This window comes from Castanea sativa, chromosome 6 (assembly GCF_040712315.1).
Source record: "Castanea sativa cultivar Marrone di Chiusa Pesio chromosome 6, ASM4071231v1".
Lineage (NCBI taxonomy): Eukaryota > Viridiplantae > Streptophyta > Magnoliopsida > Fagales > Fagaceae > Castanea > Castanea sativa.
The window spans coordinates 19,014,680-19,029,020 of NC_134018.1; the positions used below are offsets into that span (position 1 = coordinate 19,014,680).

At 32.1% G+C, this 14,341-nt stretch overlaps 1 protein-coding gene across 1 annotated transcript; it reads left to right on the forward strand.

Annotated features, from left to right (window-relative positions):
• Nucleotides 1–120: 120 nt before the first annotated feature.
• Nucleotides 121–5,992, forward strand: LOC142639577 (sodium/calcium exchanger NCL2-like). The gene is made up of 6 exons (XM_075813738.1): nucleotides 121–255; nucleotides 397–489; nucleotides 3,944–4,080; nucleotides 4,181–4,454; nucleotides 4,536–4,847; nucleotides 5,613–5,992. Exons 1-6 carry the CDS (start codon nucleotides 121–123, stop codon nucleotides 5,859–5,861), a joined length of 1,200 nt encoding a protein of 399 aa, XP_075669853.1. The 3' UTR covers nucleotides 5,862–5,992.
• The last annotated feature ends 8,349 nt before the right edge of the window (nucleotides 5,993–14,341 follow it).

The following is a 14,341-nucleotide window of genomic DNA, read 5'->3' on the forward strand; positions in this document are numbered from 1 at the left end:
GAAATGTTTTGTAACTGTATAATTAAATGGTTCACAAGGATTCATAACCAAATACAATCTCACATCTTTGCAGAATCTGGCATTAGTACTGATGTCTGGACTAAGTATGCTGCAAGGATAATGGTCATATCTGTCATCCCACTTTTAGTTGTTCAAATACCACAAATTCTCAATTTAACTTCAGGGAGGCACTTCGCGGTCTTGATTGGGCTTATTGTCTCTCTTCTTCTATTGGTTTCTTACATCCTTTATCAGGTAAGTGTGCCTATAATTATATTTTCTTTGCTGGTTGGTAATCCAGTTCCATCTTCAAAATTTTTATTCTTTTATAGATAATATGGAGTGATCAAAAAATTTGTCTAATCATATGGAATTTTTTTTCAACATTTTTTTTAGATTTTGTTATTTGATCTGCACTTTAGCTGGTCAGAATCAGTGACCTCTCTTCAAGCTCCAGTTCCTGTTCTAGAATATGTCCCTAATAAGCAAGTGATTATGCCCATATTTAGATTGTTAATTTTGGACATATTATGGCTCAAGTGACCTAAACTAATTATAGACCTATGCTATGTACTTGTAGCACAAACATATTAACAATGGATTAGTCTATAGTTATCCTAGGATTAGTCTAGGGTTATCTAATATATAAACTCTCTATTGGGTTCATTGTAAATAAAAGAGCTTAATAGATGATATGTATCCATCATGGACTTTTCACTGTGAACGTAAACCGTTAGGTTGAACCACGTAAAACTTCATATTCGCTCTCTCTTTCATGCTTCTACTCATTACTCAATCATCCACAATCACACAATATCTTTAACAATCAAAAAGTGTTGGTTTTTCTATTGATACTATGTTTAATCAGAAATGTGAATTGATCAAATGATTGGGGTAGTCAGGAGTTGAACTTAGGCCTTTCAAAAGGCATAAGGACATTCTCAATCATTCAGATATTTTCCTTTCTTTACCCAAAGGGATCAATTATTTTGAGATATTGGCTCAGTTTACTGAGTAGATTGTATCTCTTCTAGTGGAGGGAGAACATTGGCTTCTTAAGAGGCTTAAAAGTGCTAAATGGTAGTTAAACTGACCTCTTAAGAATTTGCATATGCACGGGATTAAATTCTATACATATATATATATATATATATATATATATATAAAATTAATAAAAAACCATTACATATTTTAAAAATGTATAAGCTAAATACCATGTATAATTTGAATCTCTTAAAAAAAATTTAACTGTATAATTATGATTATTTTTAATTATCTTTGTGCATGTACAAAGGATTACACACTAGTAAATAATATGAGAAGAATGTTGACATGAAGGGGTGAAAGAATAGAGATTGAGACGTTAAGTGTATTATAAAGTGGAATGGTATAATAGATAAAGTAACATTTTAAATAGTATAAAATAGATATTTTTATGCAAACCCGGATATATCATACAATACGCAACACTTATCATACGATACATATTGGATCGTGTGTAAAAAGTTCCGTATCGTATCATCGTATCATAAGTGTTCATGAATCGTACGATACAGTGTGTATCGTATGAATCGTATCATATCGTAAAATCATACGTATTGTACAATACATAGACAAATACTTTAAAATGAGTTTTTGTTAAAATTTGTACTTTCATTTGAATTTAACAAGTTGTTAGACTTGTTTTAAACACAAAACTATTAGGTTACTTAATTTAATCTAATAAAATAACATATTCATAAGTTTTTTTTCCCCTTTCTTTCTTCTACAAAATTTGTACTATACAGTACACATTTACACTTTCCTTTAATATATACAAATTTATTTTCTATACTATGAATAAGATATTAATTGAAAATATAATTTTTTTTATTTATTATTGTTATAAGTCCAAGAAACTAGAATGCCAAGAAGATTTTTTTTAATTATTAAAATAAAAATAACAAGAAGAGATAAAAATTGTTAATGATGATGAAGAAAATTTTAATGAAGAAATAAATTTGCAAAATGATAAACGTAATGATAGCTTTGACTTAGATGGGGTTGATTAGCCAATACAATGAATAAGATGAAAATAAATTAATTTTTGGGTCATTTGTAATATATTATCACTTCTGAATTTAAACAATTTGAATGTGTATGTTATAAATACGTGCTAGTTTGATTTATTTAATTAGTTTGTTAAATATTATTACATAAGTGATGAATAAATTAATCATTAGCTCAATATATTCAAAATTTATAATGAATATACCATTTATATATTTATATCTATAATTTTATATAAATTTTATTAAGTGTTTGTGTATCTTACGATACACGTTTTGACAACTATACTTAGCAATGTTAAGCCATTGAACTAAGCTTTTCTTAGGTGAAAAGCACACAAAACTAAAAGTTTAAGAACATTTGTGCTTAAATGGGTTTTAGTTAGCTCAATTGGTAAAATCTCTGATGGTTAAATAAGAGATCTAGGATTCATTTCCCGCCTACATTAAAAATTGATCAGTGTTTTAGTTTGATGATAAAGAGTCATAAATTGAAACTCTCTTTAAAAAAAAAAAAAAAAGAATATTTCTGTTTTGATCTCTTTTTTTTAATATAATTATTGCGGCTGACTAATGGTTGGAATAGTTTGAGGATATTTTGATTTACACCCCGAAATTCTGAAACTTTTAAATATAAAATTTAAACACTCCCAAATTTTAATGACTATGGTTTTAGATGCTAAGATCTAGGAGCCCCTAAACATAACGTCTGATTTGTAAGTTTTGACATTACTATATGATTGTAGTCGTTTGGATAAGTAAATTTGAAGGAGAGGAGAGCCCCTATCAATCAATATATATTTAAAAGCAGAGATCTCATGTGAAAAAATATGAAGTTCTACCAAGCGGTGCATTGTATGACATCCTTTTCATTAGGCTTCCAGCTCATCTAAATTTAGCATTTATGTCAAGCTATTAACTAATGACAAATGCATTTATTTCAATGTATTAATAAAATTCAATGAATTTGTATACATTTGTAACTTTACATGCTTTTGATAGATTAGGATGGATCTAAAAAGTCATGGCAAATGTAGGAGTTAAGAAAACTTTCAATTTTTTGCATTAGACTAACTTCAATGCAGAAGTGCATGAGTCGGAATTTAATGAAATGAGTAATATGATTATTTGTTTCCACATTTGTCCAATATAATTTTTCATTTCCTTTGGACTTAAAAAATAAACTTCCATAATTTTTCTCATAATATCTTTGGTTTTCTTTCTGAGAAATATGTTAATTTTCAAAATATTATGTTTGTCTTAAATATTTTGTTTAGATTTTATGTATAAGTTTTTAATTATGTAGCATTATAATGTGTTTAGGCTTATATTTTCATATTATGAGCCAATTTAGATTTTCAGTTTTTGTTATGATGCATATACTTGGTATGGATTTGTAGTTGTTTTGGCTACTTTTAGTTCAATTAAAATCTAAAGGTTAAATTGTGATATTATTACATCACCATGGCATTGTTTTTTCTGTTGTTGTATCATGAAATTCTAGCATTCTTTATAGCTAATTGATATATAAAGTATAAATCATATAAGACAAACACCTAGGAATTAACAGGTTTATGGGTGACATTGTAAACAATGATCTAGTGACATTTCTTAATTGGATGAATTAGATGAATTTTTCTCCCAATGTATTTAGTTTGAATTTAATTTTAGTAGAAACCTTCATAGATTAACATAGATTTTATGAAATCAATGGGTCATAAATAATTTCTTATAAAATTCATCAAAATATGCGCGGGATATCAGATAGTTAAGTAAAACTCAAAAGGAGTATTTTAGTATCTGAGGTAGCTTGGGCATCTTTTCTGGTTTTGATGTCTGAACTTTCCATATTGATGGTTTACTTTCTGATAGAGAAAGTTAAAAACATTGTGCAGGTCCTTCAGCCTTGGATCCAGACAAGAAAAATTGTTTATGTGAAATACATGTTTGTTATATTAGAACTTCTAAAAAAACTTGCACCGGGAATGCAGCTCATGGAGAACGGTGAACCTAACAAAGACATCATTGGAAAGTTAGTTTTTTTTTTTTTTTTTTTTTTTTATTAACAGAAAATTGTTCTTTAATTTTTATTTTTCTGTATTTGACGAATTTTTTGTTGGATATTATGACAGGCTGTTTTCTGAAGTTGACAAAGATAGTGATGGACATATTTCATATTCTGAATTGGAAGCATTGATTGGTGGAATTCACTTTCAAGAGATCGAAGTGAATCATGATGACGCTATAAATAAACTAATGGATGATTTTGATACATCTCGTAATTCTCAAATTGAAAAGGTGGAGTTTGTCAATGGCATTTGTAGATGGCTATGCAAGATAAATCAGACTGTTGATCGCGATCCTAAACCTTACTTATTTAATAAAATTTTTGATGACTTTCACCAGGTAAATTGATTTGTTTCATATTCATTATCTTCATATCAACAGATTCTTAAATAAAAAACTTTCTTGGAAATTTATACGCAGAAAGCAAAAGATGAGCATGCTCAGTTGTATGTGAGGGATCCGCGTGATAAAGTTGTCGAGGGTGTAAAGAATTATAAATGGACCTCTATCAATAAGGCAGTACTATTGTTATTGCTTGGAACTATCATTGCTGTTGCTTTTGCTGATCCCCTGGTAGATGCAGTTGAAAACTTCTCTGATGCCAGTAGTATTCCTGCTTTCTTCATCTCTTTCATTGTGCTGCCTTTGGCTACCAGCTCTAGGGATGCTGTGTCAGCAATTACATTTGCTAGCCGTGCCAAGCGGGCAGCAGCCTCATTCACATTTTCTGAGGTTTTCGTATTCCCTACTCTTCTTGACTTGTCTATGCTATGTTTAGCGCTTACTCTCTGGAGTTGATCATGCACAGATAAATTACAGAATTGCAAGAAATGTATTAAATTGTGATATTAGTGTATTAGCTAGAGTCCCAATTTTAAACTGCTATTGCGAAACAAAAATTAGGACAGTAGTACTACATCATTTTGATATGTGGATTTTTATAAGTTAAATTAATTTTGGCACTCCTTCCTCTTTCAAGAATCGGAGGGTGAGGTCCTGGATTCTTAATTTTATTGAGCGCATGTGTAACTTACAAATAAATCAATTACTTTGGGTTGTTTTGAGACTCACTACCCATCCTTGAAGTCAAGGAACACCAGGCACTTCAATTATGACCATAAACCTGCATTTAATTTTTGGTGGCCTTAAAAGCTCTTTTAGCTGACTAAACAATAGAAAAGTGTGTAACTTGCTTGATTTTCTCTGTGAACCTGATCATTTTACTGGCTGTCAAAGGCAGACCAATCCATCAAAATATGGCTGTTATTGATGACAAGTTGGTAGTATGAATTTGATATTACACCTCTGTTGTAGCTTTACTTCGACAATCTTTTGTCTGTTACTTAATCTAATAATAGGTCTATCTAAACATATTCCCGCATTTGACAGGTAGCAATGAAAGCAATGATGTGTATTAGTTATGCTTTGAATTGAAACTATTGAGTTTCTAGAGAAATTCAACTGCAATTGTCATAACACATTAATTTCTTGCTGCAGCTATATGGGGCAGTAACGATGCATAATGTTCTCAATCTCCCAGTCTTCTTGGCCCTTGTTTACTTCAGGGGATTGACATGGGATTTCTCATCTGAAGTGCTGGCTATTCTTATTGTCAGCATTGTGATAGGTGCCCTGGCCAGCTTCCGCACCCATTTACCTCTGTGGACCTCTATACCAGCTTTTCTACTTTACCCATTCTCCCTGGCCCTGGTTTATGCTCTTCGTTACGTTTTATGCTGGTCATAGAATTGCGGATGTCTGAAAATTATGAGCGGTGGGTAACACATTTCCTGTATGAATAAGAAGAATCAGGGTTGTTTCTTTAACTCAGTCGTGCTTGTTTTGCTTGCTTAAGAGAGTTGTGTGTAGTTTAACTTTAGAGGGGAGTTTGAAGTACATTTTTGTATTAAAAGTTAGAACCTCATTTTCTCTCTTTTGCATGTTTGTTTTTAAAAATAAAAGGGTAACATATGCTTGTTTAGTGTTTAAAACATTTTAATTTTAGTAAAACATCTGGATTATTAGTTTCCTTATGAAAAATAAATAATTGTGTGTATGGTAACACAATTAATGAGAAACTCTAGACACAACAAATCCTTTTTTTTTTTGAGAGTAGACACAACAAATCTCAAATGTGGCAAATTATTTTATTTTATAAAATAGAGCATATGGTTAGTGGTAAGTAAAAAAGTAACTTACATAATAAGTTCAGATAAAAACCAGTAAAAACTTGTCAATTCAATTATTATGAAGAACGTTACGATTTTTTTTTTGTGTGTGTATAATAGATTTCTTCTTGAATTTCACACTCTGACACCCATTGGTGGTAGTCTTAATTATAGTTTTGATACTTTGTGTAGAAAGTACCAAAAGAAAATTCCCTAAATTAATAGCCAAAAAAGCCAATGGATTTAAACTTAAGCATAATTACTAATTAATTATTAGGTGAATATTTTAGTGAAGTTGTCACATGCTCCATGTAGTGAGATGATATTTCATGCGCTCGGCCTATGAGACTTAAGTTTCAGGCACATGCAAAACTTTCACCCATGTAGTCTAGTCTGCTAGATCTCATCAGACTCTTGTTTATTTTATTGAATGTAAATAACAAGCTGCACATTATTGGGCTCAAACTTTTGGACCCAGGTTCTGTCTGTATGGTCCTGCAAGATCTCTTACCTAAAAAAAAAAGAAAAAAAAAAGAAAAAAAGAAGCTTTCTGTGGATTTGATGTCCAAAGCTTTACAGTCATCTTAGAGCCCATTCCGAATTTTCACATGGGAAAAGAAAAGGAGAAAGAGGAACTCTTTCAATATCCAAATTTAAGCTAGCCATTTTTAAGGTGATTCTCAAGTTAATCTGTGCCACTCTTAACTCTACTGTGAATATGTTATTGTAAATAACATATCTAATATAAGAATTATCTCACCTCTTTTATTCTGTGGAATATATGTTGTGTATATTAGCCCAAGATTTTTTTTTTTTTTTTTTTTAAAGGAAGAAGATAAATTAGCCCAAAGCAATACAACTCGGGTATTGCTTCTCTTTCATCCATAATTGGATCCAGACTTGAAATAGGTTTGAAATGGGCTGGTTCTTTCGGCTTTTTGTTTCTCTCTTAGTTGGGTTTCTTAGGTGGTGTTTGGATCCAACTTACGTTCGTCTGTGTTTTCTTCAGTGCGTTTTTTCTTTTTCTTTTTTTTTTTCCTGCTGCTGCACAAAAATGGGTGTTACGGCTACTGTTCATGAACAGTAGCAGCAACTTTTGATCATTCAATCGTGAACAGTGCATTGTACTATTTATGGGACCTACAAATTTCACTTTTCAACAACTTTTTTATTAAAAATGGGTTCCACGGCACTATTCACATATTTAAAAATTATTTTGCTACAATGTTTTTAATTTTCAGTTTTTAATTTCAACAAAATAAGTTCTATCCAAATAGATCCTTAATCCATTTATTATTTATTAAATTGCTCTAATCAATTTGGGGGAGGAAAAGGCTTGGCCGTTAGGCCTATATAAAAGGACCTATTAATAAATAAAAAAGGGAAAAAGACGAGAATTGAATATGATATTAGATTGAGATCGGGTCCACATCCTTAGGGTATTGCACCACATGTCCCGTGGGCCCAGAAAATGGCAATGTCAATATCAACAAGGATGGGCCTTTATCATCCCTTTTGATGTTGTAGGTGTAATGTCTCTTTAATCAAGTATTGAATTGAAAGAGAGACTATAGCCAGAGTCCCAGATAGCGTATGCCTGTGTGTGTGTTTTGTCTTGAATAATGGGGAAAAATGTCCTGAACATCTCGTAAACTTTGGATTTGTTGTATTTACACCATCTGAATATTTATTTTATTCAATTTAGTACATAAACTTTTGTACTGCAGCAAATAGACCCTCTTAAGTCTTAACGTTATCTTTCACAAATTTAATGTAGCCATAAGACCCCCTATAATTATCCCCCCTCCTCCAATTTGTACTATTTTTGTACTAAATCATTATAGAGAAAATAAGGGATCTTATTATAACAACATGAAATTTTAGGGGGATTATTGGTACAATGTCAAAGTTTATGTACTAAATTAGCTAAAATAAAAGTTAAAGAGTCTATTTTATATAGTACTAAAGTTTATGTATTAATTGGCTAAAATAAAAATTTAACGGGTGTAAGTGTAACTATCCCAAAGTTCACGGGATGTCCAATCATTTTACCCTAAATAACGTGCAAAGTTTTGACATACATTCATAAATTTTAGTAAATTATGCCTTCTTTTTTTCTTTTTTTTTGGTTAGAAAAGCTTAAGAGGGGAGAATGATAACTGGCAACCCTTACACACCTAGGATAACATAGAGAAAATTGACACCAACGTACTGTCTTAAAAGTAAAAGGTATTTAAAAAAAAAAAAAAAAAGCCTACTGTATCTATGGATGTATGACCTGTGTCTCAACTAATGTTTCGTTTGTTTGACATTTGGATATTATATTAAGAAGGAAAAATACTGGAGGAAGACAAAAAGTAATAACTTGATGATGAAATAGTGTCGCGGTGCCATTGATCTAACCAAAATATCTCCATCAAGATTTTTTTTTTTTTTTTTTTTTTTCACAATCGTCTCCATTAACAAATCGATATGCAAACCTATGAAGCACGGATGCGTTTTAGGATTCGGGCGAGGTGCGGAAGTGGGTGCAAGATTCGACAATTTTTGAAAAAGTAGAGTCCGGGTGCGGCGGGGTGCGGCGATTAAAAAATTATTAAAAATATTTTTATTTATATTTTTAATATATTGCTAAGCATACTTTTTTCACATTATATAAACATATAAATAATTTAAGAGTAATAGTAAATAATAACTAGAAAACATAATTTTCAAATATATAATAACTATTAACTAAATAAAAAATCAAACTCCAGTGTCACAAGACTCACAAAAATAAAAATAAAAAAAATCAGATCATCACAGATTCACAACACAATCACAAATCACAATGAGTAATAATAACTATTAACTAAATAAAAAAATCAACTATTAACAATTAACTAAGAGTGTGAGTGTGAGAGCTATGATACTTGAGGGGAGACGGAGAGCAGGGGAGACGGAGTGGAGCGCTGAAGGCAGAGAGTGGGAGAGAGTCTAGCTGAAGAGTGAAGGCAGAGAGTGGGAGGGAGGCGCAAGAAATATGAAGAGGGAGAGGGCTGAGTCGGCTGACTGCTGAAGGGCTGAAGGTCTGATTGAGTGAAGACTGAAGAGGTTTTAATATAATAGGGTTTTAATTTTTTTTTCCAAATGGTGCGTTTGCACCCTTTTTTTTTTTTTTTTTTTTCAGCCAAGCTAAATAGTGCGTTTCGCACCTGCTGTTTTTTTTTTTTTTGGAATTTTGGCCGTATCGGCCGATTTCAAGCACGTCGGCCCAAATAAACGCCGTGTTGACGCGAATCGGCACGATAAAATTTTTTTTTTTTAATGTCCGACGCGGCACGGACTCGCAGGCAGCGGCGTCGCCTGCGCGTCCTCGCGTCGGACGCGGGTGCTTCCTAGATGCAAACTTTCGTGATGAGAATCAACAAGCATTCAAGGATCCATTGCATGTTCCAGTTAGGCCTATTACAAGAGCAAGATCCAAGAAGATCCAAGAAGCACTTAATGGGCTGATTCAAGAGATTTGGGCCGATTCTAACACAGGACATTCCAAGCTCTGCCCAAAGAAATATGAAAGTGTAATAAATTTAATTCAAGCTACTTAGGGCTGATCTGGCTTAATTGGGAGTGATTTATGGCATGAATTAATGGCTGATTGACTTTCCAGCTCTATATCAGTTAAGGCAGATTTTTTCCTATTTTGGATCTGCTAATTTCAGACCAAATCAACTTTTATTTAGGGTTTTATTATTTAGTACATTTTTTAGGTATTTTCCTTGTTTTTAGGTGCATTTAATGCTTTTTAGGTCAAACTTGATTCCTGATATGGTAAGGTATCAATTAGGAGTTATTTTAGAATATATTTTCTTGTCTGTCAAGTTTTGTGGAGTCCTTAAATAGGCCCTGAAGTCTGTAAACGTTTTTCAGATTATTATTGAATAAAAATTCAGAAAAGGTGAGGCTTTGCTCTCTTTTGGTTCTTCAAGAACTGTGAACTTATCAAGGATTCTTCCTTGTGGCGTTCAAACTTTATACCTTTGGTTCATGATTCTTTATAATCATTGGGTCAAGGTCAACTTATACCTTTGGTTCGCGTTTCGATTATAAGCGTTGGGTCAGGGTTTCTATCATAAATCTGATTTTTAGCTTTCCTGGGTTAAATATTCCAATATTTTTGTTGGGTCTCAAAGCGTGTCAATTGAGGTTCGCATCATTTCGTCTTGTAGTGTCTGTGATATGCAGACAATAAAGCCGTCGGTGACCTTCACAAAATTATTTGGCTATCCTCTTTGGAAGTGGGAATCTTTGCAGCCAAGTGGCCTACTTCATCTTCTCCAAAAAAAAAATGTGGCCTACTTCAAAACTACTATAATATAAATAATGTCACTTTAGATATATTGTTTCATAATCCATTCAAACTAAAGGGTACAGTTTAGCGGATATCAGACTTAACTAAAACAATTATAGGTCAATTTGGCCAATTATTCAATATCCTAGGATTAATGCTTTCTCATTAAACTCATCTCATATCAACTGTGGACCCTATTGTGTTATTAGGATTTATTATTATTGTGAAAGAATGGAGTTTTGCTTTTGGAATAATTACTCAAATTACTTCAATATTGTATTATTAGGATTCACTATTATTGTGAAAGAATGGAGTATTGCTTTTGGAATAATTACTCAAACTACTTCAATATATAACGCATAGCTTGTAGACCAAACAGATTTAATTGAATAATGCTAGGTATGTTGTTAAAGTTGCCCCAATCATATTTAATGTCACGTCGGTTTGTAAACCTTAATTTTTTAGTAAAATTTGTAATACTTTTAGATTTTTTTTTTCAATTTAATTTTTTTTTTTTTTGAGAAAATTTCAATTTAATTTGTTAGTTCTTTAGTTTAAGAACATAGTTTACCTCCAATCTAGACTTACGTGAAGATTCATAAAACTATTAACATGTATTTTTGGGCATTTATAGTCAAATGACTAGTTTAAATTATTCAATTGGTCATGTGATTAGTATATTTTTTGTATAGATTTTAATTGTTCATATGATTAATGCATACAAATGGTTTTATAAATTGCCATTTATGGATATGATGCCAAAAATATACCAATTTTACATCACCCTTCAATTCAAATTTGCAAAAGATGTAATGATTCAAAGGAAAACTTTATCCTCAATTAAAAGGCAGATATCAAGCTAAAAAATTATTTGCTTTTGCTTTTATTAACATAATTTTTTGGCGAAAACACCATTATGGTCCCTACATTTTAGGGCCACAGTCAATTTGATCCCTACAATTTTAGTAGCGATCAATTTGGTTCATGTTATTTTTAAGTGGCAGTCAATTTGGTCCTTACTGTTAACTCAATAACGGAAAATATTTACATGGCAAACAGTTTGCACTGTTGGTGCATATGTGGCTAACATAATAATATAATATTAAGTAATTAAATATTTAAAAAGCCACCTAAGAATTTTAATTTAAAACAAAACCCTTGTAAAAACTGAATATATTAATTGAAAGAAAAAAAAATTGATTATTTTTATAGAAAAAACCTCAATTTCTTTTATTTTTTCTTCTATATTCTTAAAACATTTTCTTAGCTACTAACCATAATTTCCAGCAACACAACAATCTAAAGCTAAACAATAAGCACACAGTTATTTAGACTCATTTTTCTTTTACAATTATCTATTTTTATCTATCTTCCTAGCAATTTCACACAACCATCAAAAACCACCACAGTTAGATTCGACCATTTCAACCACTGATGATGTCGAAAAATCACCAATTAGTCACACGGTCCTCACAAGCTTGGAACAATTACTGCACAACAAAAAGAGAAGACCTAACAAAAAGCACTGATGTGGTGCCGGCCAAAAACCCTCCGAAGGTCAAGTTAGAACTTTTCACAACTCTAGAGTACCAGAGTTGGGATGAATTATGCGTACCTTGTATTCTGAGGGTTCATGGGTTTTTATAGTAGAGTCGGCCTCTATTTCTTGCGCATCAAGCCGTTTCCTTCTAGGGATGATCCTCTTTAACTAGCGTATATTATGGAATCCTTTACTTGTTAGAATTCTTCTTGTGTTGGGATTCTTTAATGTTAATCGTGAGACGTAAGTTAATTCCATTTAGGAATCCTTGGAGCTAAATCAAGACAGATGAATGCCACGTGTCACTTACATCCGTCCACTGTGTGTCCATGCACCTTAAATCCGTCGACTATCAACCCGCCAGCCTAACTTCATCACGTTTACTTAAATGGATCTGTCACCTACATCTTTCAATCCTCTTCAGCCACCATCAACATCCACACCATTGAAGGTTGAACCACCCAAGACCGAAATCCTCAACCATCAAAAATCAGTTTTTCCATTTCTAATCCAACAAAACATTCAAAACAACAAGGCCTAGAATAGTATCCCTACCACAGATATCGAACGGACGAGACCCACTTCTCCTCCTTGCATCGCCCACGACAAAATCCTTCGCTACTTTTATTCCCCTTGGGCATCTGCTACTGAAGCCTCGCACGAAGTTACTGATGTCCCTTCTTGCTCCACCATGCTCAGCCATGGTTATTGGAAATAAATATTTGGATTTCTGCGTGTGTGTGCGCGCGCGCGAGAGAGAGAGGCAAGGAAGCTTATATTATTGAAAAATAGATTGGATTTATGCGTGTGTGTAAGAGTGAATAAGATAGAGAGGTGGAGAAGTTTATATTCTTTGGTTTCAGATTGTGGCGTTGCTGGTTATTGTGTTTGGTATCTAAGAAAGTGCAAGGATGGAAAAGAAAATAAAAGAAATTCAAGATTTATTTAATAAAAATCATTTTCTTTATTTTTGTTCTTTCAATTAATATTTTCAGTTTTTTTATTTTGTCTGATGCAGATTTTGTTTTAAATTAAAATGCTTAGTTGGCTTTTTAAATATTTAATTATTTAATACTATATTATTATATTAGCCACATGCGCGCCAACACTGCAAACCGTTTGCAATGTAGACATTTTCCATTAGTGAGCTAACGGTAGGGACCAAATTGACTGTAACTTGAAAATAACATGAGCCAAATTGACTTTTACTAAAATGTACTTACATAGGAACCAAATTAACCATGACCCCTAAATGTAGAATAAAAACCATGTTTTCACCTAATTTCTTAAATAATTATGGATACTAAGTCATTATCATTTGTTGTCTTCTTTTTTAATACAAGTAGGACTCTTAGCCTTTAGCTATGCTATTCTGCTCTTTTTATTAAGAATTGATAAAACCCCATGAATCGATAGACGAAAGTGTGGTGGATTGAACTGACACCTTTGAGTTTTAATTAAGATCCAGACAAGTGAGTCCATCATTCAGATGCCCCGTGAAGATTATCATTTGTCTAATTAGCCCTGTACAAAAAGAACAGAAAAATGACATCAACACATTACGGTGTCGCTTCCTGGGGCCAATTAAACTTATAAATTAACGCACAAAATTCTTCACTGTGTATGTTATTTAGCGAAGCAACCCCTTTTGTTTGTTTTAATTCCTTTATGTGCATCTGCTATCAACTGCAGTAATTATCTCATTCTAAAAAATAAAAATAAAAATAAAACTATGCAATAGAACAATTAAAAGACAGCTTATGTTGAGGTGACTACCTTCTTGAACTTGAGAAAGGAGAACTAAATTTTTTTGGTTAAATGATTCCACCTCTTAAATAGTCATGCATACAAGAAATACATTAGGGATGTTCAAAATTTAAACTAATTCAAATTACAAACTGATAATCAAATACTAACAATTAAGCAAATCCTAAATTTCCATCAATTAAGCCACTGTTATCCCAACATAAGACCGGGCCATAACATTTTTTTTTTTATGGGTTTATTCTCAAATGTAACTCATTTATATACAATAGTCCAAATCATTGGTGAACAACAGATATGAATCATATGATATTTAATAATACACGACAAGCCACAACTTACACCCTGGCCCATTTGTGAATCAAGTGTAGTATATCTAAATGCTTGGACTGCTTTTTATACCACAAATTGAAACCAAAAGGAT